At 42.9% G+C, this 23,603-nt stretch overlaps 1 protein-coding gene across 1 annotated transcript; it reads left to right on the top strand.

The window, feature by feature from the left end:
- The first annotated feature begins 7,233 nt into the window (after positions 1-7,233).
- Positions 7,234-19,877, top strand: LOC122218539. The gene is made up of 6 exons (XM_042936736.1): positions 7,234-7,324; positions 8,565-8,650; positions 12,672-12,767; positions 17,263-17,386; positions 18,995-19,221; positions 19,443-19,877. The coding sequence occupies exons 1-6, from the start codon at positions 7,234-7,236 to the stop codon at positions 19,653-19,655; spliced, it is 837 nt and encodes a 278-aa protein (XP_042792670.1). The 3' UTR covers positions 19,656-19,877.
- The last annotated feature ends 3,726 nt before the right edge of the window (positions 19,878-23,603 follow it).

Raw genomic sequence — 23,603 nt, 5'->3', positions numbered from 1 at the left:
GAAAGAATAGGCAAGATGCTTTAGCTCTCTTGAAGGACACGTAGAACTTTGCCAGCAGAGAAGGGAGAGAGATAACTTTTCTGGAAGACAGTTGGCAAGGCAGATACTTGGAGATTTGCAATATCAGGTGGCAAGAAGCTGGAAGGTCCCGCCATCGAAAGGAATCCACAATTATACCAAGTCTCTTACATGATTGGGTCTAGATCACCAAAATACAATCTAGAGGGTAAATGGATAAAAAAGGAGGAAAACCTGTAATCAAGTAAAATGAGGAAATAAACTGTTACAGAACTTGATTTCAATAGTACAGGAGAACCAAAGCTCTACCTGTGATCACATGGAAATGTAGAAATTTAAGGCGGGATTTGAGTGTGTGGAGCCACACGAGCTGGTTCAAGGGTTTGCTGTCGGCAGTGGCAATAACAGTGGGAACAGTAGCAACTTTCCTCCTTAAAGAAGTAACAGAGCCCAATAGTAACGGAGCCCTGACCCGTGTGCCCGTAAGGCACACATGACTTATATGCATTATTATTGTTTAATTGACTTATTTAACAAACTGTGTGCCAAACACCATTCCAATTACTTTCCAAACTATTCAATTTTCATAAGAACCTTAGTGGTAGATATGACTATTATTTTTATCCTTTTTTTTTTTTTTTTTTTTGCAGATGGAGAAACTCTAACACAGAGGTTCCATAACTTACCCAAGGACACACAGCTAAGGAGTAGCAGACCTGGTCTGAGGCGATTGAACTGCCGTCTCGAGAATGCCGCTTTATGTTTTCATCAAATCCTCACCATCAAGCATTTTATTGTTGTTACTGTTATTGCCTCATCTTACAGATGAGCAAATAGGTTCAAAGAGCAGTATTTTTACCAACATCTCGTGGCTACTTTATATCACAGCCCAGCTATAAGCCAGACCTACGGACCCCAGGGCCCATGCCCTGCCCTTACATGGCCCTTCCAGTGGAGGCTTTGGCCTTCTGCATTTTTCATCAAGTCATACAAACCCACGTGGGCCTAAATTTATTTTCAAAAAGCTTTGCTTATTTAGGTGAGGGTTTAAGGTCATGAAAATCCATAAATCAACAAATGGCCACAGAGCACCTACTGTGCATAGGACAAAAGTAAGAAGTGTATCAAGCCATATAAGCTGTCCCTGACTCAGGATCTTACACTCGGTTGGAAGTAAGGCACACTTTCTAACTTCGTAAAACAAACCCGGTAATAGTCTGGAGCAGTGCGTAATACATGGTGAGGAATTTCAGAAATGTCAGAAAGGAGTCCAGGAGGAGAACACAGAGAATGCATTGGGCCATGGTCAATGGGAAGGGTCTGAATGGATAGAGAGGAAACCATGGTGTCACTCAGGTTCTGAATCCAGAGTAAAGGAGGAAAAGGCCAGAACTGGTTGGAGTATAATTGGTGAGGATCGGGGCCGGGGCGGGGGGTGGGGGGCAGAATTCCAAGCTAAGGAATAGCACACTGCTCTGTGATAAGTAGGTCAGTCTATTAAGAAAATAGAACCTTAACCCAATGGGACTTGGTGTAGACACCACTGGGAGGTCACCAGCCTAGTCGGCAGCTCCTTGGAAACACTGCCTGGATGGGGAATTATTACAACATCAGTTATTCTGCCATCAGAATGGCCTATTTGTGAGCCACCAGCACTTAGGCCTTAAGGAGAGAGAGAGAAATGGAGGAGGAAAGGAATGGGGGAGTGGAATGAACAAAGAGAAAGAAGCTTAGAGCTGAGACAAAGCCCAGGTTATATCTGCCCATGATCAACCCAACCAAAAACTAACCTTAAAACAAAGTTGCTCTCAGAATGCAAGTTAGTATTATTGAATTGCTCCATTACCATCAGGACTGTTTTCATTTTTAAGCACGTGTGTGGTCGCCTCCACATTGACGGACTATTCACAGCCAGGGAAAACACCCCCAAAATCATTTTCCAGGGCATCTGTGCCCTTGTGGAGGCTGCCACGATGTTTTAATTGCATTGGATAGAATTTCAATGGAAGGGGTAGAAGCAGTGCATTTTCAAGAACTAATAATTCTGTAATTTTGTAGGTGGGGCATACTTTTTTGGCACAAATAGGCAGGAGGCATCTGCATTTCTCTACAGCAGGCGTTCTCATTTGGAACAAGACCAGGACTATCAAAAGTGCACGCTGTTTCTTTCTAACTCCCTCAGAGGACCCTGGAGAAAATGTGCCTCAAGAGGGTCCTGCCTGATGCGAGAGGTCCCGGGAAGGTTTGCTGCAGGAGAAGCCAGGAGATGATGGTTCAGCCTCATTGAGTCCTTGGTTTCCTGGTCACCTTCTCAGTGACATCTACCCTCATCACTCCTGGGCTATTTGTCTCCACTGCATCCACCCATTCTCCTGGAGCTGGCCACACAGAGAGACAGCGGGTGCAAAGAGAAGCAAAGAGCAGTGGACTTTTGCCAGGAGGTCCCAGTATAGCATCTCAGAGCAGAAAGAATTCTGGTGTGGGTCCCTGAGTAAGTCAGTTCACCTTTTTGTACCTTGATTCCTTCTCCCATGTGACGTCTAAGGACCTTCTGACATCCTGTGGTCTATGAGCCCTTTGTACGTTATTCCAGTCTTCCCACAATAAGACCAGAATTTACTTATCCTTGGATCCAACATCATATGGATGCTCCCCCTCCCGCCCCCAAATCCACCCCTTGATTTGCTTCATTGATTCTCTCCTTTTGCCACAAACTCCCACTGGACTTTCTAACTTTGAGGTAAATTTCCTTCTGCCTCCCTAAAGCCACTTTCTCTTCCAGTCTCCTGCTGGCTAGACGTCAGCAGCCAGGGGCCCAGCAGGGAGGGAAAATTCCACCACTCTGAGAGTCCCCTAGCCGTTGCCTGATGCAGCATTGCATCCCCAGTGCCTAGGAACAAACTTGCACATAGACTTTATGGATTCATCTGGAGCTCTGTTCTCTAGGGTGGTGTGTCTGAAACACCCTGGGTCCTGGGCATACTTGAGGATCTTATAATAGCTGTGGAGGAAACTCCTCCCAAATAAATACACATGCAAACTGGCAAGGCCACCCAAGCAGGTGCGAACCATGATTTTCAAAGAGCATGGTTAACAATGATGGGATTCAGAACATTCTCACCACCGGGAATCCAGACGTTAAAGTTCAGTGCAGTGCAGACACTAGATAGGGTGTTCGTATTGTGGAAACCTGCCGTTTTTTTGGTCTGGCTTGTTTTTCTTTGGGGAATTGTCTTTTCCTTGTTCTGTGTGATTCTCATGTGGCTATCAGTCACGTGACTCTACCTTTCCAGCTATCAGAGGTACAGCTATGATTGGTCAAGATGGGAATAGTGATTGGTCTTGGGCGTGCGGGGCAAGTTGGGCCAATTAGAGTATTTTTAGGAGATCAAGACAGTTGACGGGAAACAGAGAACCACATTCTTCTCTCTGGGGTTACTATTAGTTGAAATGTTATAAACTTAGAGCCACCAGAAATTATCTGTACTGCCATGATGTAAGAGCAGTAACGTGCACCTGGCAGACCACTGTGATCTTGACTGGCCACTGCAAAGGAATTAAGACAGGGAAGAAGTCCAGTTTGTCAGAATGGCCAGACAGCCGGAAGGGGAAGAAGGGCTGTGGTCCACGGTGCCCGCTCACACTCCTGCTCTGCCACAGCAGTGGGCTGAAGAAAAGACTGAGCAGAGGGGAGCCCAGCAGCTCTATGGAGCCTCAAAGTCTAACCTAACAGTAGAAGCAATGTCCACTCATTGACAGGCACTGGACTTGGGCTTCCCATGCACTGTCTCATGTAATCATTGCCATAAAACTTGGAAGCATTACAGATACATAAGTTACATATATGTCCATTGTGATGTGTGCGTATATACATACATATATATACATATATATATGTATATGTATATATATATACAGTAAAACCTTGGTTTGTGAGCATAATTCCTTCCAGAAACATGCTTGTAATCCAAAGCACTCGTATATCAAAGCGAATTTCAAGAACCATTGGCTCCGTTGTGATCACGTGACATTGGGTGTCACATACTGCTCGTCTTGCAAGACATGACTTGTTATCAACTTAAAATTTATTCGAAATGTTTGTTCGTCTTGTGGAACACTCACAGAACAAGTTACTCGCAATCCAGGGTTTTGTGTGTATCACAATGGACATGTATAATTTATATGTGATAGCATATATATCATGCGTTAGATCACTATATGTGATATGAGACATATCACATATGTATCTCCATCGCAATGGAAGGGAGGTTTACGAAGGCGAAGTGGCACAGCTGTGGAGCCAGCATTGACAGCTGTGGGTCTGCTGTGTGTGATTGCACAGCTGAAACCCTTCATTTCCTTTCAGCTTCAGGGCCTGGCAAGGAGAGTGGCAAGTTGAAAGTTAAGGGCCCAGAAGCTGAGGCTACATCCTCAAGTGGGGCCCAGAAGCTGGCTTAGCTGCCAAGCGCCCCGGACCCAGGAGTAGGGGGAGCGAGGTTGGGGGTGGTGGCTGTACAACGCTGACTCCCTCCAACCCACTGCGTGCAGGACCCCAGGCAGAGCACAGAGGGGATACACAGCAACCCTGGCATTGCCCCCAGGAAGCTTCCAGCCTAGACTCTTTGGGATCTGAGCCCCCAAAATCTTACCTTATCTTTTAAATTATCTTAAATGGCAGGGCGCCTGGGTGGCTTAGTCGGTTAAGTGTCGGACTCTTGACTTGGGCTCTGGTTGTGATGTCACGGTTTGTGCGTTTGAGCCCTGCATCAGGCTCTCTGCTGTCCGTGTGGAGCCTCCTTTGGATCCTCTGTCCACTCTCCCTCCCTCCACACCCCCCTCCCCAGCTCTCTCTTTCAAAATGAATAAACATTTCAAAAATAAATAAATTGTCTTAAATGGCCTTAAAAAAATTTTTTTTATCGTGTATCTGGTACACAGGGGACTGTATTCCCTGCTCTGTCACGGACTATGATCCCGCGTACTTCTCTTCACTCCAACAAATCATGAATGCCTGGGGGCTGGAGTCCCGTGTCGGCCCCTGATGTCCCCCACAGGGTAGTGCAGTGCTTGGGAGGCTTCAATAAATATTCCTTGGAAGAGTCAATACCACACAGCAAGGTGCCACTTTTCCCCCCTCTATTGTAAAAATAAGGCAAGAGAAAAGCATTTATTGTACTAAATTATTTGTAGCAGCGTATTTAACTCTAAAGAAATCAGCAAGCCCCTATTACTCTAGGCCTATGGCCAGGTCTTTAAAATATCTTTGTTATAGTAATATTTTTGTAACCATATTTTCTATAATAAGATTTGACCTTAATTTGTTCTTTTACCACAATTCAAGTCAACCAATTATAGGGCTAGAAGGAGCCAATCAAAGGAACTCAAGAAATCAAGACCATCTACGCTAAAATTCCATTCTTAGATGTTCATAGATGCTACACACACACACACACACACACACACACACACACACCCCGCGGGTTGAGGTGTGGGAGGACTGTATAGATCAATGTACGACTTTACTTATTCCCGTTGGTGATTCATAATGTGCCTTAGCATATCTGAGAAGTCCCAAAGGAAAGAAAATGATCTCTGAGCACTTAGCAGTTCTCAATTTATTGAAGCAAAACACCAATGAAGGCACAGACAAGCCAGCTGCTGCATTTGGAACACCAGCTTGAGAAACCGATCTGGCATATCCTCCTCTTTAGAGAGACAGGGAGCTAGAGACAGCGCAGGACCATGTGCAGCCTTGGGGATCAAATACGCAGACACCGGGCACTAGATTCCAATGCTACCACCTCGGAGTTACTATCTGACGCAGGCAAATGAAAAAATTCTTGCGTCCTCTTCCAACAAGAATTGGTTCAGCACCCACCCTGTTCCCGGCACTGTCCTCATCACTTGGGATATATCAGTAAACATAAAACGACCCAAATCTATACTACAAAGTAGGGACAGAAATATCTAGGGAGATACATTGGGGGAGACAGTCTTGAAACACCGGTCATGATGTTAATTAACGTTTAGTAGCTGGTATCCTGATGGGGAAACTCGGTTGAAAGAACGACCTACAATGAGGAAGAATCTGAAAGAAGAGGTGTGAGGGCCAAAAGAAAGGATAATAGAAAAGCAAATGTGACTTTAAAGAAAAAGTAGAAGAGAGTGACTCTCTCCAGACTGAACTGTTTTCCTGAATATTCAAGACCAAATTTTCAACTAACTCCTAAACAGCTCTACCTGAAGCTCCTCAAGGATCCAACCCTGACTCCCCAAACCAAACGTCTCACTTTTTTTAATGTTTATTCATTTTTGAGAGACAGAGAGACAGAGTGCAAGCAGGGGAGGGACAGAGAGAAAGGGAGACGCAGAATCCGAATCAGGCTCCAGGCTCCCAGCTGTCAGCACAGAGCCCGATGTGGAGCTCAAACCCACCAACTGGGCTCATGATCTGAGCCGGAAGTCGGACACTTAACCGACTGGGCCACCCAGACGCCCCCAAACGTCTCACTTTTTTAAAGCTACTTCTCCCTTTTCTGTTACCCACCAAGTTAAACAGCATTACAGTGAAATGAGTTGCTCCAGCATTCAGCTCTGTGTTTGTTCTCCCGACTGTCCCCTGGCTTGCACCAACCAGAAGACGAAAGGGAATTAAAATCGGTGACACGGGAACCGCTTTGGAAACCGGTCTGGCAATGCCCGCTAAGCACAGCATTAATATATGTGGAAATGAATGAAGACCAACCAAATGGGAAAAGCCAAAGGCTATTTATTCAGAGTTAGCTATAGCAAGGGAGTCAGCCACTAGCACTTGTGCCTCGGTAGAGACTCAGAGGAAGGTGGGAAAGCTTTACAACGGGAAAAAAAAAAAAAAAAAAAAAAAGGAAGGTTGCAGGTACACCGGGAGTGGAAGCTGGCGACACGAGGGAGCTAGAGGCAGGCTAATTAGAAGCGGGGCACCTGTGTGATTGGTTAGGGGCGCCTATTTGGCTTTCTCTGGTTGGTCCTACTTGGAAGCCAGAACAAAAATCAGGGAAGCCGTCAGTTACCAATCAAGTCCTGACCACCTGGGGTCAATCTTTACAGCAGTTGTTACTTAGATTCCTGGAGGGTTATTAAAGATGGCAGGCTGGCTTCCGGCAAGCCTGGCTTCCGGCTTTCTGAGCTGTTTATTGCAGATAGGGAGATGGATCTGTGGGCAAGTTGCTGCAGGTTATGGGTCTGAGTGCTGTTTTTGTGTATGATCCGGACATTTTCCGTCTGTATATTCGGTCTGTCATGTATGACTCAGAAATTCTACCCCTAGGTATTTACCCAAGAGAAACTAAAACGCAAGCCCTCAGAAAAACTTACCCCCGTGTTTACAGCGCATGACTCACAATAGTCTTAAAAATGGAAGCAATCGGAACGCCCATCAACTGATGAATGGATAACCAAAATGTAGTATGTCCACAAAACAGAATATTATTCAGTGATAAAAAAGACTGAATTATCGATGCATGCGACACTATGGATGTACTGAGAAAACATCATGCTAAGGGCCGGAAACCAGACACAGAAGGCTGCATATCAGATGATTTCACTTACATGAAATGTCCAGAATAGGCAAATCCATAGAGATGGAAAATAGATTCGTGGTTGCCAAGAGCTTGGAGGGACAGAATAGGGAGTGACTGCTAATGGACACGGGGTTTCTTTGGGGGGTGATGAAAACACTCTGAAATTAGATAATGGTGATGATTGCACAACTCTGTGAATAGACTAAAAACCACTGAATGTGTGCTTTAGAGGGATGAATTCTACTGTATGCAATTATATCTCAATAAAGCTGTTAATTTTTTAAAGTCTGTGACATGTGTCTATGTTCCATTGTTCCCCAAAGTCTTTCATTAGTTTTGCCAAGTGTGTATTAGGTAAAGTGCCTTAAAATTCAATAAGCCCCCATTGCCTTTCCTGCCCTTGTCTTAAAAGCAGTCTAGTTGGAGGAGTTATTAGCTAGATTCCAGAAACTGACTTTTTGCCCACGGTCCTAGAAATACCTCATATGTTTAGGATAAAGAAATAAAGGCACAGAACGCCTTCCTGAAGTGAAACAACAACAACAACAACAACAACACAGGAATCCGAGGAAAGAAAGGATTCAATCGTGAACTCTGATAATTTATCAAGAATGTGGGTAAATCCTGAAAATTTTCTAAATAATGAGTCCGTTAGAGATGCAGAGATAAAAGGATGAGGTGAGAGGCAATGCCAACCATCTCCAAATTCGAGATTAGCGTTCAAAGCACTTGTGTGCCAAATTGCCATAAACTTCAAACTAATTCCACCCCATTAATTTCCAAGTGCTCTGAGCTACACTGACTCTAAGAGACAGACTTCTGCTGGCAGCAGACCCAGCTGGACTCAATTACATGTTTCGTTTTCATTTTCCCTTTTTGTCGCCACCAGTATTTTCTTTCAAAAAAAAAAAGAGGAGGGAGCCTTCTGATCAGTTATCTTCAGAGGCTTTTTTTAACCTACGGTGCTGCGATTCTGGCTGCCCATAGTGTCTGTTCTCACTTACGGCAGAGTTCCAGCCTCCATCCGCGGCAATGTTCGTCTGCAGGTAGAAACAGGGAAAGTGGACCACGTTGTAAGAGGCTCTGCCAGTCAGGATCCTGGAGAGGGGCTCTGGAAGTTTCAGTGGAACCAACATACAGCATCTGTGTCCTTCCGGGAGCTTACTGACGAAGCTAGAAATGAAAACAAGAGTGAAAACATACCAGAACAAAAACAGAAAAGAATGTCTACAGTATACTAAGTAATAGTAACAGCGCTAGGTAGTGAGGCATTTAATATATTATATTGTCAAAATTAGAAGTAATTACCATACTTATTATAATATGACAACTGTATTTAGTGAACACTTGCTATGTGCCAGGCACTGTTCAAAGTACTTTCTAAATGCTAATTCCTTTAGCCTGTGAAGTACATATTTTATTATTCCCACTGTGCAGATAAGAAAATGAAGGTTCACCGAGTTTATGCAACGGGCCAGAGTCACAGAACTCACTCACAGCTCTTTTCACAATATCTGCAGCAGTTGCCAAAGCTCATTTCCATTTGCCTTGCTGGAGACATTATCTAATGGGCACATTAACTGCAGTTTTGTTTTGTTTTGTTTTGTTTCATTTTTGGTTCAAAAGGCAAGCTCTTGCAATTCAGAAGTGGTTTATCTAACTAATAATATTTAATCAGAAAGCTCTGAAGCTCTAGAAACTGGAAAAAAAAAAAGAACCTAATCAGGTAGATTAGACAAACATGTATTTAGAGGATGTCTCCATTCTTTCATTCATTCATTCATTCATTCACTTATTCAGTACACAATTATTGGGTCCCTAAAACATAGCACCAAGAGAAACAGGCAGAAGGTATCATGATGAAAATGACAGTCCAGTGGGGAGACGAACTGAACTTTTAAACAGATATTCCTAAAACTTAATTGTTTCAAAAAAATTAACACTTAACATATATAATACATGAACAATATTTCCACATGCGTATTGAAAATTTAGTATTTGAAAAGGAGGAGGAGCTCTAAATGTTTCCTAACTATTCACCTACTATTGTCAAAACACATTCCGCATTTTAGACCGAAGGGTACATGTTACGTGTTGAACACCCGCTTCGTGCCGGGACCTGTTCTAAGCTCGTTACGCATTTCAGCCCATCCTCCCAACCAGATGAAGTAGGTCCTACAATCATCTCCATTTTATAAGAGAAGAAACTAAGGCACAGAGAGGTTAAGCAGCTTACCCAAGGTCACACAACTAGTAGCAATAGAGTCAGCATTCTTGTCCAACTGAATGTGAGAAAATGCGTTACGAAAGAACACAAGTTGACACGCAAGGTTCAGAAAGAGATGTGCTTGAACCCTCCGGAACAGTCAGGGATGGCTTCCAAGAGGAGACCACATCCTGCTCTTTCAAGATCTTTGGGCATCTGTTTCAGATGCTCTTAAACAGTCCTCTTGGAGGGAAAATGGATGAAGGCACAAATCTGATCGTGATATTCACAAGTCCAGGACTTGTAGCTAGTCCAAAGACTCTCCATAGTTTCAGCTTAATTAGAGAGAATTTTGGATGAAACTGTAATCTGCTGTCTCACGTGACATTTTTATCGCCTGCTTAACATTTCAAATGAAACGTTTTACTGCATTTGATGTTAGTTAAACACTTAAAGTGTACTCTTCATGGTTACAATTCGCAGTGTGTTCTGACTATATTAAGCAAATATTTAAGAAACATTTGGGCTGTTTTTCCATTTTTAAGTATTTAATCTGTAATAAACATATAGTATGTTAAAAATACATTTCTTGTACAGTATGTGTTAAGTGTTGAGAATATATTTTTGAACTGCCTTATTTGAGCCCGTCAGACTTTCCATTACAACCCCCTAATTTAAGGGGGTTTTAAACCAACCATAAAAATCTCTTCATGCTGATATTTCAGGTAAAATATCTCTCCTTCCAGAAGTCTTTTTTTAGTAGTTGGTGGGTTGTTTTTTACTATTGACACATTTAAAGAAAAGTTGACTTGAGGGGCCTGGGTGGCTCAGTCGGTTAAGCATCCAACTCTTGATTTTGGCTCGGGTCATGATCTCACGGTTCGTGGTGGAGCCCCCCATTGGGCTCTGCACCGACAGCACAGAGTCCGCTTGGGATTCTCTCTTTCCCTCTTTCTCTGCCCCTCTTTCACCCATGCTTGTTCTCTGTCTCTCCCCCGCCTCTCAAAATAAATATTTTTTTTTAAAAAAAAGAAAAGCTGACTTTACAAAATTGGGTATAAAGCAAAGATCCTTCTCATAGGATTTTAGTGTGATCTTCTCTTATGCTTTTTAATAATCCATATATTAAAGGCATATCCTTAAAAATCATAGATCTGAGGTGCCTGGGTGGTTCAGTTGGTTAAACATCTGACTCTTGATTTTGGCTCATGGCATGATCTCATGGTTTGTAGGATCAAGCCCCATGTCAGACTCTTCACTGACAGCACGCAGCCTGCTTGGGATTCTCTCACCCTCTCTCTCTGCCCTTCCCCCATAGAAGCGCTCTCTCTCTCTCTCTCTCTCTCTCAAAATAAATAAATAAACATTTTTTTAAAAAATCATAGATTGGGGTAACTGGGTGGCTCAGTCAGTTAAGTGTCCGACTTTGGCTCAAGTCACGATCTCATAGTTAGTGAGTTCGAGCCCCACGTCAGGTTTTCTGCTGTCAGCCCAGAGCCCACTTTAGAACCTCTGTCTCCCTCTCTCTCTGTCCCTCCCCCACTCACATTCTGTGTGTGTGTGTCTGTCTGTCTCTCAAAAATAAATAAACATTAAAAAAAAAAATCACAGACCTTACCCCAATACTTTGGAGAGAAAACGAAACATGGCTGAGATACTAATATCTGTATATTTCCAGACTGTATTAAATTCCAGAATCCAGGGTGTGAAATAAGGCTGTGGACACTTCGCCCAGAATCCTAGAAAACTTCTGAAGTATACAATAATGTAGCCACTTTAGCATATCACAGTTTACACTTGGATCTCACATCCTTCCTCTTACATGCCCTTCAGGAAACTGAGAGGAAGAAGACTCTTGTCAAATTCCCACCCATCTACAGACAGGCAGGTGAAGTTCTGGGAGAAGTGGAGTGATTTGCACTGAGTGTGGCGCCTGCTTAAGATTCTAGCTCTCCCTCTGCCTCTCTCCTCTGCTCACATGCACTCTCACTCTCTCTCCCTAAAAATAAAAATAAAATAAAATAAAATAAAAGATAAAAAAAAATTTAAGGCATTAGACTTTGAGTAAAGCAGATTACCCTTCGGAAAAAAAAAAAAAGAAGTTAGTGATTTGCCCCAAATCACACAGCCAGTTATTAGTGACGCTGAGGCTTGAACTCAGATCCCTTTGATTCCTCCATGTTACTTATGCCCACGGGTTGCCAGAGATTGGACCCATACATGACTTGGTGTTTCCATGTAATTATTACTTCTTGTATCTGTTGAAGACCTTAAAGAGTTCAATCCCCTGTGCAGCTAAATAACCAGATTTGTTTTTTCTAATGTTACTTTTCATTTTAAGAATCGAGGCCATACCAACGAGCCAATTCAAGAAATGTTTCTCTTCCTCGTTCAAGTCATCAAGACTATGACCTAAAGAAAAGAGGCGTTCATCACATCACACTGGAATATCGTAGCTAACTGTGTTACAGAAGGGCTTGAGAATCTGTGTCTCCATCCCACTTGGTTCTAGGTTCTTTGAAAGCCAGGGCTTGTCTTCGTTGTCTTTGTGTCTTTCTCTCTCCTGTCCTTACCTGCCCAAAGACTAGCACGGTGCCTGGCATATCATAGGGGTTCGATAACGTCTGCCAATGGGAGGAATCTACAGAACTTCACAAAGACAGCTTGTATTTGTGCGATCTCATGGAAATGTTCGAGATGATGGACACCTCAATTACCCATACCAGCATTTCTCAAAGTGACTTCCTTGCTTCCTAAGTTCCACCAGACTACACGACAAAACAATGCCATGAACAGATATGTTTGTGAAATGCTCCCTCCCCACAAAAATAATGCCATAGAGCTTACCGAGAAGACTCTTTAGAGCATTATTTTCTTCTTTGGAGCAGAGTGACTGTCGGGAGCCAGTGGCCTCTGCTGTCACCAAGGAGTCCCACCCTACTGGCCAGGTGGAGACCAGTTCTGTCCACTGCACTGGTAGTATGGTAATGTCTAGCTTTTCCTAGGCTCAGAACTCTTCGGCCCTTGCCCTAAGCAATCCCAACTCTTACCAGTAACTAAAGTGATATTTTGGCCTATCTATGTCAAATTCCTTATTTTTTTTTTTTATTTCTCCATTTGTGCAGAACATAAAAGGGGGTGAGAAATGCTATTTATTTTTGGTACCCATAAGTTCCAACAGAGAAAATTACCTGAAGTCCTCAGCCGTCAATTGCTTTTCTTTCAAACCCATCTTCCTTCCAAGTGTACCAAAAATATCCTCAGGCCTTCAGAGTAATTATATTTATGATCATTCATTTTTTCATTAGTCTAGAGCAAATATTGTGGGAACCGAAGAAAGACGACGTTCCAAAGTCAACCTCAGGTTTGGAGTTGCGCGAAAGAACCACAGATGGAATTGGAATCAGCTGAACCCTGGATACTCTCTCTCAGAAGAGCTCTACACAGGAACCACATATTATACGGTCTCAATATACAGCCTGAGGAAGTTAGGTGGGCTGGTCCCCAAATCATACCTATGAGACTTTAGCCGCAGAGGCAAGGAACAACGCTCCAGGACCCAAAAGGAGAAAGCAAGATTCAGCAGAGGCATCGACAACCGGGTGGAATATTTGAATGTTGATTCCTAATTCAGACATAATGTCAAATAGTAAAAATGTCCTGACTTAATTAACTGGCTCAAAAAATATTTACCGAGTGCCTGTTATACGCCAAGCACTGCTAGAGGCATTATAGATGCGGCAGCGAGCTCAGAAGACAAAAACCCCTGCCTTCGTGAAGCTTAAAATCCAATGGAAAGAGATCTGTAATAAAAAATAACTGAGGTGTGCAGAATGTGAGAAAGTTGACATCCTGCAAGGAAAATAAAACAGGGAAGGGAGATAGCAAATGCAGGGGTATTGGGTAGGAAGGAGACTGCTATTTTCAATGGGTAACTAGGAGAAACCCAACTGAAAACCTGACATTTGCACACACACATGAAGGAGATGCCAGTAACTGTATTAGAAAGCATTCTCTAAATCGGGACAAGGAAATACAGATGTCATAAGAAGGGGTATACTTGGCATGTTTGGTAAGTAGAAGGGAGATATCTTAGTCAGCTTGGACTGCCATAACAAAATGTCATAGATGGGGTGCCTTAAACAATAGAAAAATGTATTTTCCCACAATTTGGGAGGCTGGGAGCCCAAGATCAAGGTGCAGCAGATTTGGTTTCTGGTGAGCTTCCTTCCTGGCTTGCAGACGGCCCCTTCTCACTGTGTCTGCACATGGCCTCTAGGGGCAAGAGCAGAAGCTCTCTGGTGTCTCTTCTTATAAAGACACCAATCCCATCACAAGGGACCTCATCTAAACTAATTACCTCCCGAAGCCCTCACCTCCATACACTGTCTCACTGGGAGACTGGGGGTTCAAGCATTTGAATTTTGGAGAATGAAATCTGGCTGCTAGCTGGGAACTAGTGCACCTAGAGCTGGAGATGACAGTCACTACAATCACCCCGTCAAATTGTCCTCAACTTCTTGCCCATCTCACTACATGTTGACGAATATACGCAGCTCTCCCCTTCCTCAGTGGCTAGAAAAAATCACAGAACCATGTTCCCGGAACATATTAATGCCTAGCCCAATTCCCTGGGCATTACAGTCCACTCTCCCACCCTCTAAGACAACTTTGTCCTATCTTCTCCTTTCTCCTCCAAACCCTAACAACTTCCTCCCTCCCTCTTTAGCTTGGTATTTCATGGATAAAATAAAAGCAGTCAGAAGAATATTCGTACATATACTCTCTTATCCACCCAAACCATCATTTGCCGTCACGGACGGACTGTGTCAGGCCAGCCTCTCCTCCTGAATCCCAGACCTCATGTTCTAGAGCTCAAGTACATCATTAGCAACTCTTCTTTCTCTCTCCCACTCCATCAAGTTCCCATCTTGATTGGATGATACCCATCAGCTTTCAAATTCCTCCACACCCTTCCTTTATCTAATTACAACAAAATCCTCTTGAATTTACTTTCTTTTCAAGCTTTGACCCCATTTCTCTGCTCACCTTTAGAGCTAAACCCCTGAAAAGAGGTGTCTACCCTCACTCTTTCTAGTTCCACTACCCCTATTAGCTTGTCCTTTTTGTGACCACTCCCAGTATCTCTTACTTATAATTCATATACAGTAAAATTCACTCTTTTTGAAGTACCTTTCTCTGAGTTTTAACATACGGACACAATTGTGTAACTGCTACCACATTAAGATATAAAACAGCTCTGTTGCCCCCAAAGATTACCTTGTTCTCTTTTGAGGTCCCATGTACCCCATGCCTAGGGTGGCAACCGGTACGTGTCCCTTTAGATCTGTCATATAAATCAAATCATACCATCTGTAGCCTTTTGAGTCTGTCTTCATTGTCTTCAATCCATTTTCACCCCCATGCCTTCTCCAAAGCTATCTTGTTAAAGTGATATCAGTGCCTTTATATCTGATGTTTAAATCTCAGTGCTAATCTCACTTGCTCATCTTCCAGAAACATCTTCCTGGCCTGTCTTCCAGGACTCTACACATGTGTGATTCCTCCTCCTTCACCATTGCTGCCTGCTCATCGCCTCAACTTCTTCATTTTGGAGAGCACTAGACCTCATTCAAAGTTGTTTTTCTCTTCTCTACCTACATCCAGACTCGTAGCTTTAATCTATATTTGATGACACCAAAATTTATATCTCTAGTTTAGACCACTTCTCCAACTCTAGATGACCAATCCAACTGCCCACTCAACATGTATCTCTATCTCCTATTTATCTATCCCTCCATCCATCCGTCCATCCATCCATCCATCCATCCATCATCTCCAAGAATTAGCATTTCCATAACTGAGGCCCTGATGTTACCTCTCCCTCTCCACTCCCCACTTCTTTTCTCAGCTTTTTTCTTCTCACCTACTGTCAACTCCATTCTTCCAGTTTGCAAGCCTTGAATTCATCCCTGGCTCCTCTCTTTCTTTCACACACCAGGACCAGTTCTACAGACTTTATCTTCACAATATACCTCTGCATTTTTTAATGACCTTTATTATACTTGAAAATCCTGCTACTAATTTTTAAATGGCCATTCATTTTAATGGGAAAATTATGATGCATTGCATCCCAACCCAAGATACCCAAGCAATTTTTACAGATCAAAAAATACCTCGGTTAAAAAACTGAAAAAAATAAATAAAAATTAAATTAAAATTTGTATATAAGCAATACAGAGTAATTTGAAAGTAAACAAATATAGTTGTAGATGAAGTGTAAAACAAGGATAGCTTATTGAACTCTTCGAAGGGGGAAATGAAGTCTTGATAGTTTATGGGGAAGGCGGATGAGGTGCTGGGGATCATTCTTTAGGAAGTGCACTCTTAGAAGCATTATTTTATTCATTAATTTTTCAACTTTCCCTTGAACTTACACTTCAGTTTAAAAATAAACTTACAGAATAGAGGAACACTTTTAAGGCAGAATAAAGAATAAATGTCTTAGAAACACTTGTAAATAGAACATGCACACAACCTTTTATGTATGAGCTCTCCATCCCATTCACAACATGGTTGGGTGTCTGTGGCCATGAACTATAGTTCTAACTTTTTCATATGATCTTCTCTGACGAGAGATTATTGGGTTGAGTACATCACTGAGCATGCCTTTGCCTGAGATGCAATGTAGCAGTCTCACTACTTAAAACATGTTTATTTAGTTTGTTTTCAAGTAAAAAAAAAAAAAAAAAAGATCAAAAAGAAGGAGTAAAGGGAATTAAGAGCACACTTATCTTGATGAGCATTGAGTAATATATGGAATTGTTGACTCACTATATTATACGCCTAAAACACTGTATGTTCATATAATGCTGTATGTTAGCTACTACACTGGAATTCAAAGTTTTAAAAAAGGAGTCACGTAAAAAATGGAATTCTTCACCAAGAGCTTTTATGGCAAAAAGTGGTAAGCTCAATAGTCATATTCAAGATGAGACTGAATATCCAGAGTCCAACCCCTTCTCATTGCCTCCTTTGCTGACACCATTATCTCTCACCTGTATTGTTGTCATGGTCTCTGCTCAGCACAGTAGATACATCATGTCCTCCACTCTGAACCCTCTGGGGGACCCCCCTCACCCAGTACATGCCAATATCCTTACAGTGAACTGCAAAGCTTACAGGACCTTGCCTCTAACATTTCTATGACTTATTCCAACTCCGCCTTCCTCACTCATGCCACCTGGCCCTCCTGGCCTCCTTGTAGCATCTCAAACACACCAAGTACACTTATACCACAGGCCATTTGCATTAACTATTCACTCATTGCTGATATGGCTCATTCCCTCATCTTCTCCCCATCTTTATTCAAATAATACCCCTTTAATGAGGACATCTGCTATTATTTGAATGTGTATGTCCCCTCCTACGCCACAAATTCGTATGTTGACATTTCAATGCCCATTGTGATGGCATTAGGAGGTGGGATTTGGGAAGTGCTTAGGTCATAAGGGTGGAGTCCTCATAAATGGAATTGGCACTCATAAAACTGACCCCACGGAGTTCCTCAGTCCCTTCTGCCATGTGATGCCACAAGAAGTCTGTGAGTAGGAAGAGGACCCTCACCCAACCATGCCAGTACCTTGACCTCAGACCCACAGCCTCCAGAACAGTGAGAAATAAGCTTCTGTTGTTTAGAACGCCCTGAATGAACAAAGACAACATCACTGACCATCCCATCCATAATTTTAGTAACCCCTCACCCCTAATACTCTATCTCCCTTCCCAGCCTCATTCTCCTCTACTGCAGAACTCATTGCCTAATATTCTATAGTATTGATTCAATACTTCCAGCTAGATTGTGAGCTCTTCAGCTTTTGTCTGTCCTGTTACCTGCTATGTTAGTATCAATCAGTGACATTCTCCATCCACAGCTCTGCGGCTCACCGCGCTAATGACATCACAGGCCAGATTGTCCAAGACTCTGACAGCTTCCTCTAGAGAAATTGTGTCTTGCTTAGAGCAAACGCGCCTTAGCTCAGTGCCTTCTTCGATCCCATCCATGTTTCCTATCTGCTTCCACTTAGGCTGCTTTTCTCTTCCCCGTTTTACCTTTTTTTTTATGTTTTCTGGTGAGTTTTGAGGAAAAGGACAGGGGCAGAAATGCTCTTTTATCTACTGAATTTAAAGCAGCCATATCTCTATTTTAAAAGTATGTACATGGATTTTATATCTGAGCCTCAATAAGAAGTAATAGGTAAATCTCTGGATATGTGGCTGATTATAATATGATAATATCGTAGCTTTTCAAACTTCGTTATGCATCAGAATTACCTGGAAGCCTTGCTAAAACACAGACTTCTCAACCCACCTCCAAAGTTTCTGATTCAGTAGGCCTGGGATGGGACCTGAGAACTTGAATTTCTGACATATTCCCAGGCGATGCCAGTGCCATTGGTCTGGTGACCACACTTTGAAAAGCACTGTGATAAGAAACTATTTTCATTTTAGCTGTGACTAAAGGACTGAAGGTGGGGAGACATTGTAAAACATTCTAAGATCGGGGCACCTGGGTAGCTCAGTTGTTGAGCTTCCAACTTCAGCTCAGGTCATGATCTCACGGTTTGTGAGTTCAAGCCCTGCATGGGAATCTGTGCTGACAGCTCAGAGCCTGGAGCCTGCTTCGGATTCTGTGTCTCCCTCTCTGCGCCTGGCCAGCTGTGCTCTGTCTCTCTCTCAAAAATAAATAAAAACATTTTAAATTTTTTAACAAAATAAAACATTCTAAGAAAAAAAACATTCTAAGAATTCATAAAATCTTTTAAGAATGATAGCAGGCCTACCATAACCAAAATGAACATGTACAGTATTTCAGAGGGGCCAATGTCATGGAGATTCCCAGGCCCTCCTGACTTCCTCAGGATATGGATATAGTCCTGCTTCACGGTGAACCTGCCCTGTAACTCAGAAAAGTCATGCTTATGGCCTTCATGCCTGTAGAATGACAATCTGAAACCATATGGTCTCAGTATAACTGTATATATAGATGCATACGTTCATGCACTTTTTCAAACCCTTTTGCTAAATACAAGATTATTTTAAAGCAATTGTGCAACGAGATAGCCAACTAATGAACATAAGACAAGTGCCAGGTAGGTAAACTTGAATGTTTCGGGGTAAATGCTCAGATTTTCATGCTTCTCCTCCCCAGTTCTTTGGTTTCCCACCTCTCCATCTAGCTGGATGCCAGAAGAAACTCTACAAAAGTATGAAATCAAGAGAGGAGTATCTGAGCTGTGCATCATCCCTCCTTACTGGCTCCCGCTAACCTCTGGTTTAAGGGAAGTTCATACCTCCTGGTTTGAGGTCATTTTAATTCTAACCCCTGGCCTCTGCCCTCAGTGCTTCTGCAGAGGAAATATCGGCTGCCCCTCTAAGGTGAGTGCCCCTGGAAGCTCAGCCATCTTCCCCTGCTGGGGGGCTCTCTCTCTGTGCTCTTGCTGGTATGGTGGACCCTCTGTCACCACTCACTGCCTTGTCCCTCTGGCTGGGTTCTTTGGGCTTGTCCATCCTGGAGCCTCTTTAACAGGGTGCCAGGCACAGGTCTCCATGAACTTGTAAATTATCTCATTTCTTGCTACCTTCTTTGTTCCATGCAGGGTCACCTTGGAAAATGTAGATTCCTTCCATGTCACCTGCAGTCTTTGAGGAGAACTGAAGGTGCCATTGAAAATTCCCTGCCTGGCTTCTGCCAAACCCTGCTGTTGCTTGACTATGATCACCTTTTCTGTATGTTGGACACTAAAACTTCTCCCTTTGGAACTTCAGAAGCAAGCCCTCTCCCCTTTCAGCTTCTCTCAACCTATCAGTGAAATGTCCAGCATGTTGCCCAACATGAGTGGCAATCCAGACCGTGAAGACGCCAGGTGACACTCGACAAGCCAGCAGCATCTTCCTTCTAGCCGCCCGGCTCTCCCGGCACATTAGCAGAAGCTTCCCCTTCCTGTTTGAAACAAACTTACCTACATATTCCTCCTTGTCTTCTCTGCACAATGGCTAAGGGCAAATAAAGCTCAGATACTTGTTTTTTTTTTTTTCAATAAGTAAATGGAAATGTGGGAAAATTTAAAGGAAAAAAAAACAAACCTCTTCTCTCTCCATGAAACATAGGCTGACAAGACTCCTATCTATGTGCTTTAAAAACTCTAGTATGAAACTCAAGATCGAGCAATGAATTCTTTGTTCTAGTTGGTAGCCCAATCTCCCCAAAGCAATGAATGGCATTGATTCATTACACAGAAGGAATTGCTAGGCAACATAGTTTATGGGGAAGGAAAAATATCTTGTTTTAATATTTTTTGAAAATATTATCCCTACTTCTAGCATACTTGAAAAGGGGGAACAGCAAAATCCCAGAGAGACAGAAACAGAAAGTTTTAACTGTGGCTAATGCCAGTGGGGAGGCACAGAAGATAAAGAAAATAGAGAATTAGGAGGGGGTGAATGTAATGGATGAAAACTCTGGATAGTGGAATCCGGAGGGGAATCTGTACTCTTCTTGCCAAAAACAAACAAATAAGCAAACAAACAACAACAAAAACAGAAACCAGAAGTCCCAAAAAATCTCCTCCCCTACAGCGTTAGCAGAGTATACGACACCTTGTGGATATGTTAGGATAAAGGACGGTACTAGGGGATGAGAAGCATCTCCCCGAGGAACCCACAGTGCTTGAACAATGAATGGGTCCAGTCACAGAGAATAAATAATTAAGAAACTTCCAAGATCAGAGAGAAGCTTAAAAATATGGAAACCTCTGGGGCCAAATGACTCTCTTCCCTCTTGTTGGGCTATGCAATTTATGAATATATGCACCCAGGCAATGGAAAAGGGACCTCATTGTGGTGGAAGGATTTCATCATATCTAGTCCATATACCCAAAGTTAATTCTGTATTTTCTCAGAACATGTTTCATCTTTTCACACATTCCAGTCTCTTTGGGGCATAGCAGACCCTCTCAGGTGAGACAGCAGGATGTTTCCTGGGCCTCTACAGGCATCACCATACATATGGAAGTAGCATGATGCATTTGAAACCAAGAAAATTTTCTTACCCACCTTTGAACTTCTAGTACCTAGTTCGGTGCTCAGGAAACAGCAGGTACTCTGCAAATGCTTGGTGAAAAAATCACATTATCTGGAAGCTATATAAAAAATAGCCTATCACAGGCTAAAGAAATAAACTCCTAGATTTCGAACATCTGAAGAAATTCCAGGATGCATCTGGAGATATCCAGCCACCTCATTTTAAGGACAAGAAAACTGAGGCCCAGAGAAACTAGAAGACTTGGCCAAGATCTCCCAGGAGAGAAGTGGATAGAATCAAAACTGGAACCCCAGTCTTTGACTCTTATTTCCTTTCTCTTTCTCATTCATTTCACTGCTTTAAAATGTAGGTTTCCAGGTGCCTGGGTGGCTCAATAGGTTAAGCAGCCAACTCTTGATTTCAACTCAGGTCATGGTCTCCTGGTTCATGCATTTGAGCCCTGCATCAGGCTCTCCACTGACAGTGTAGAGCCTGCTTGGATTCTCTCTTTCTCTCTCCCTTTCTCTCTGCCCCTCCCTGCCTCTCTTTCTCTCTCTCTCAAATAAGTAAATTCATTTAAAAAATTAAAATGGAGCTTTCATTATTATTCAGATATGGCCAGGCCAACAGATATGGAGACAGCTGCCATTGAAAAGATAATTTGTCAGGGCAACAGATCCAAAAAGGAAGGGGCAGGCCATGGCTTGGAGTGGGGAAGTGGGGGCATGGTGGGAGTCACACAGGTAAACACCAGGGTGGTTCAGGAGGCAGAGGGAACAGGAAAAAATGGTAAAGAGCCTTTGGTGTGGTTTCCACAGGTAAGACCAGGTAAGGGAGAGACAGTGGGCTGGGGATTGGCTAATTTGAATCACTTGAGGGGGCTCTGGAGCACAGGGGCTGCCCCCGTTGTCTCATCCCTGGCCCTGGGGGGATAGGGTAGGGGGTCAGTGACCCAGAGTGTGAGAGCCGGACAGAGGAGGTAGTAAGAAGTATGAGCTCTGGATAGGTCAGTATGTGTATGTATGAAAGCACACTCCCAGCTGAGATGTTTACTGTCTCTAAGAATCAGTTAACCCTGAGGGGGGCAATCCCTCCAGGATCAGCACGGCCTCAGATAGCAAAGCATCAAAATACAGAAATAAAAAGGTGTGCTGAATGTACTCACCACGCTGAGGTCGTAAGTCTTCGCTGCATTAAAAACTCTGCTTGGGCCTTGGTGGGTTTGTCTGCCTTCTCTTCAACACTGTGCAATAAAATAATGAGAAAAGCGGGCTTCCACATGAAGTGAAGGATTCTGGATCCTCAGAGCTATGAAAAATGGCTTTTGGATCACAATCTAGACAATCTTTTTTGATTATTTATCTAAAACTAAAAGCAGGAAATGATTCATTTGATTCCTGCCAATCCTGGCGTATTGCCACTTTCGGCTCAGGAAGAGCCGGCTTCCCTTGGCAGCCCTAACTTGCAGGATGATGAATGAAGTTCTATGTTTGGTGCTAGCTAAAATTTTATAGGGGCTAAAAAAGCAATTTATACATGCTTCGGGAGGTGGCTATATTTTTTCTTTTTTAGATAGCTCTTAGTCACAGCAGGGTACTTAATATACATATATCATATCGAGTGGCCATTTTACAGGAGAAATGAAACTTTGCCCTGTAGGTTGATAAACATGTTCTGGGCCTCTACAAGCCTTATGTCTGCTCAGAACCCAGCAAATAGGTATTAGCTGAATTCTGAATTTTCCCAGTTATTGTCACACCTCAAGAACCCATGACCCTCAATGCGATATTAGGGAAAAGAGAAATCGTCAGGCCAACGAAACATTTCCCTGGTTCCAAAAGTCAGTGTTGTTATTCACAAACAGGCGGGGCCAGTCCCCTCCTCTTGGGAATGTCAAGCATGGGTGGAATGGTCTTGCAGGCTAGCCAGTCAGTCGACTAAGTTGTCAAAGGTCAAAGCCAACTGGAAGAAAGTGGCCATGGGCCAAACCACCCACTTACTCTAAGTGATGAGCAATGTAAACACTCACAACCCACCAAGCCTCATCCATACCACTTTTCATTGAGTTTTTGGTTTGTTTTTTCTCATAACTATGTATCTGGTTTGAAACATCTGAGCACTGGTCTTTCTTAGTCACGCTTCAAGATACTCTCGAGATTATCTTTCCAGTTTACATCAAGATAAGGGTTTGATTAGCCTTCTTCCTTTTGCATTTCTGAATGCGCGTCCTTACAGAGCACTCTGGAAGAAGTCTGGATAGGAGGGCTGAGGACCAGCACTGCCATATACTGGCTGAGGGCCTCAGGCGAATGACTTCGCCCCCACCATCCTCGTCTGTAACATAGGAACATAATATTTATCCACTCCTTAGAAAGATTATGTAATAACATGGGGAAGGCTTATGATTATTTTTAGTGAAAATGTAATCTATAAAATATGTATTTAGAGAGGAATTTGAATTTGTGGAAAGGCTGCTGCAAGTTCATTAAAATCCCATCCTTGTCCTTCTGGGCTCTCAACCATACTACATTGTTCAGCCTTTCTTGGGGTTAGTTGTAGCCACATTACTCACTGATTGCTTAGCATAATACTAACCTCCAGTGAAGTTTTAGGTAAATAACTACAAGAGAAACCGGTGTGGCTATTTCTAGGTCTTCCTAGAAAACCTTTCCTTGAAGATCCTCCAGTCCTGTTCCCCCAAGTCAACATTTTTGGAAGCCCTGGGTCAAAGATGGAA

Source organism: Panthera leo, chromosome B1 (assembly GCF_018350215.1).
Source record: "Panthera leo isolate Ple1 chromosome B1, P.leo_Ple1_pat1.1, whole genome shotgun sequence".
NCBI classification, from domain to species: Eukaryota; Metazoa; Chordata; class Mammalia; order Carnivora; family Felidae; genus Panthera; species Panthera leo.
Note: the sequence above shows the minus strand (reverse complement) of the source record. Positions and strands in the feature narration are given on the sequence as shown.

What these genes read in the sequence shown, in the direction of transcription:
- LOC122218539 (XM_042936736.1), top strand. Translation starts at nt 7,234, where the DNA reads ATGGGTCTGAGTGCTGTTTTTGTGTATGATCCGGACATTTTCCGTCTG. An exon ending in TCCACTGCACTGGTAGTATG is followed by an intron (nt 12,768 to 17,262) that starts GTAATGTCTAGC and finishes TGATGGCATTAG; the next exon opens with GAGGTGGGATTTGGGAAGTG. An exon ending in TGTGATGCCACAAGAAGTCT is followed by an intron (nt 17,387 to 18,994) that starts GTGAGTAGGAAG and finishes TCTCCTCCCCAG; the next exon opens with TTCTTTGGTTTCCCACCTCT.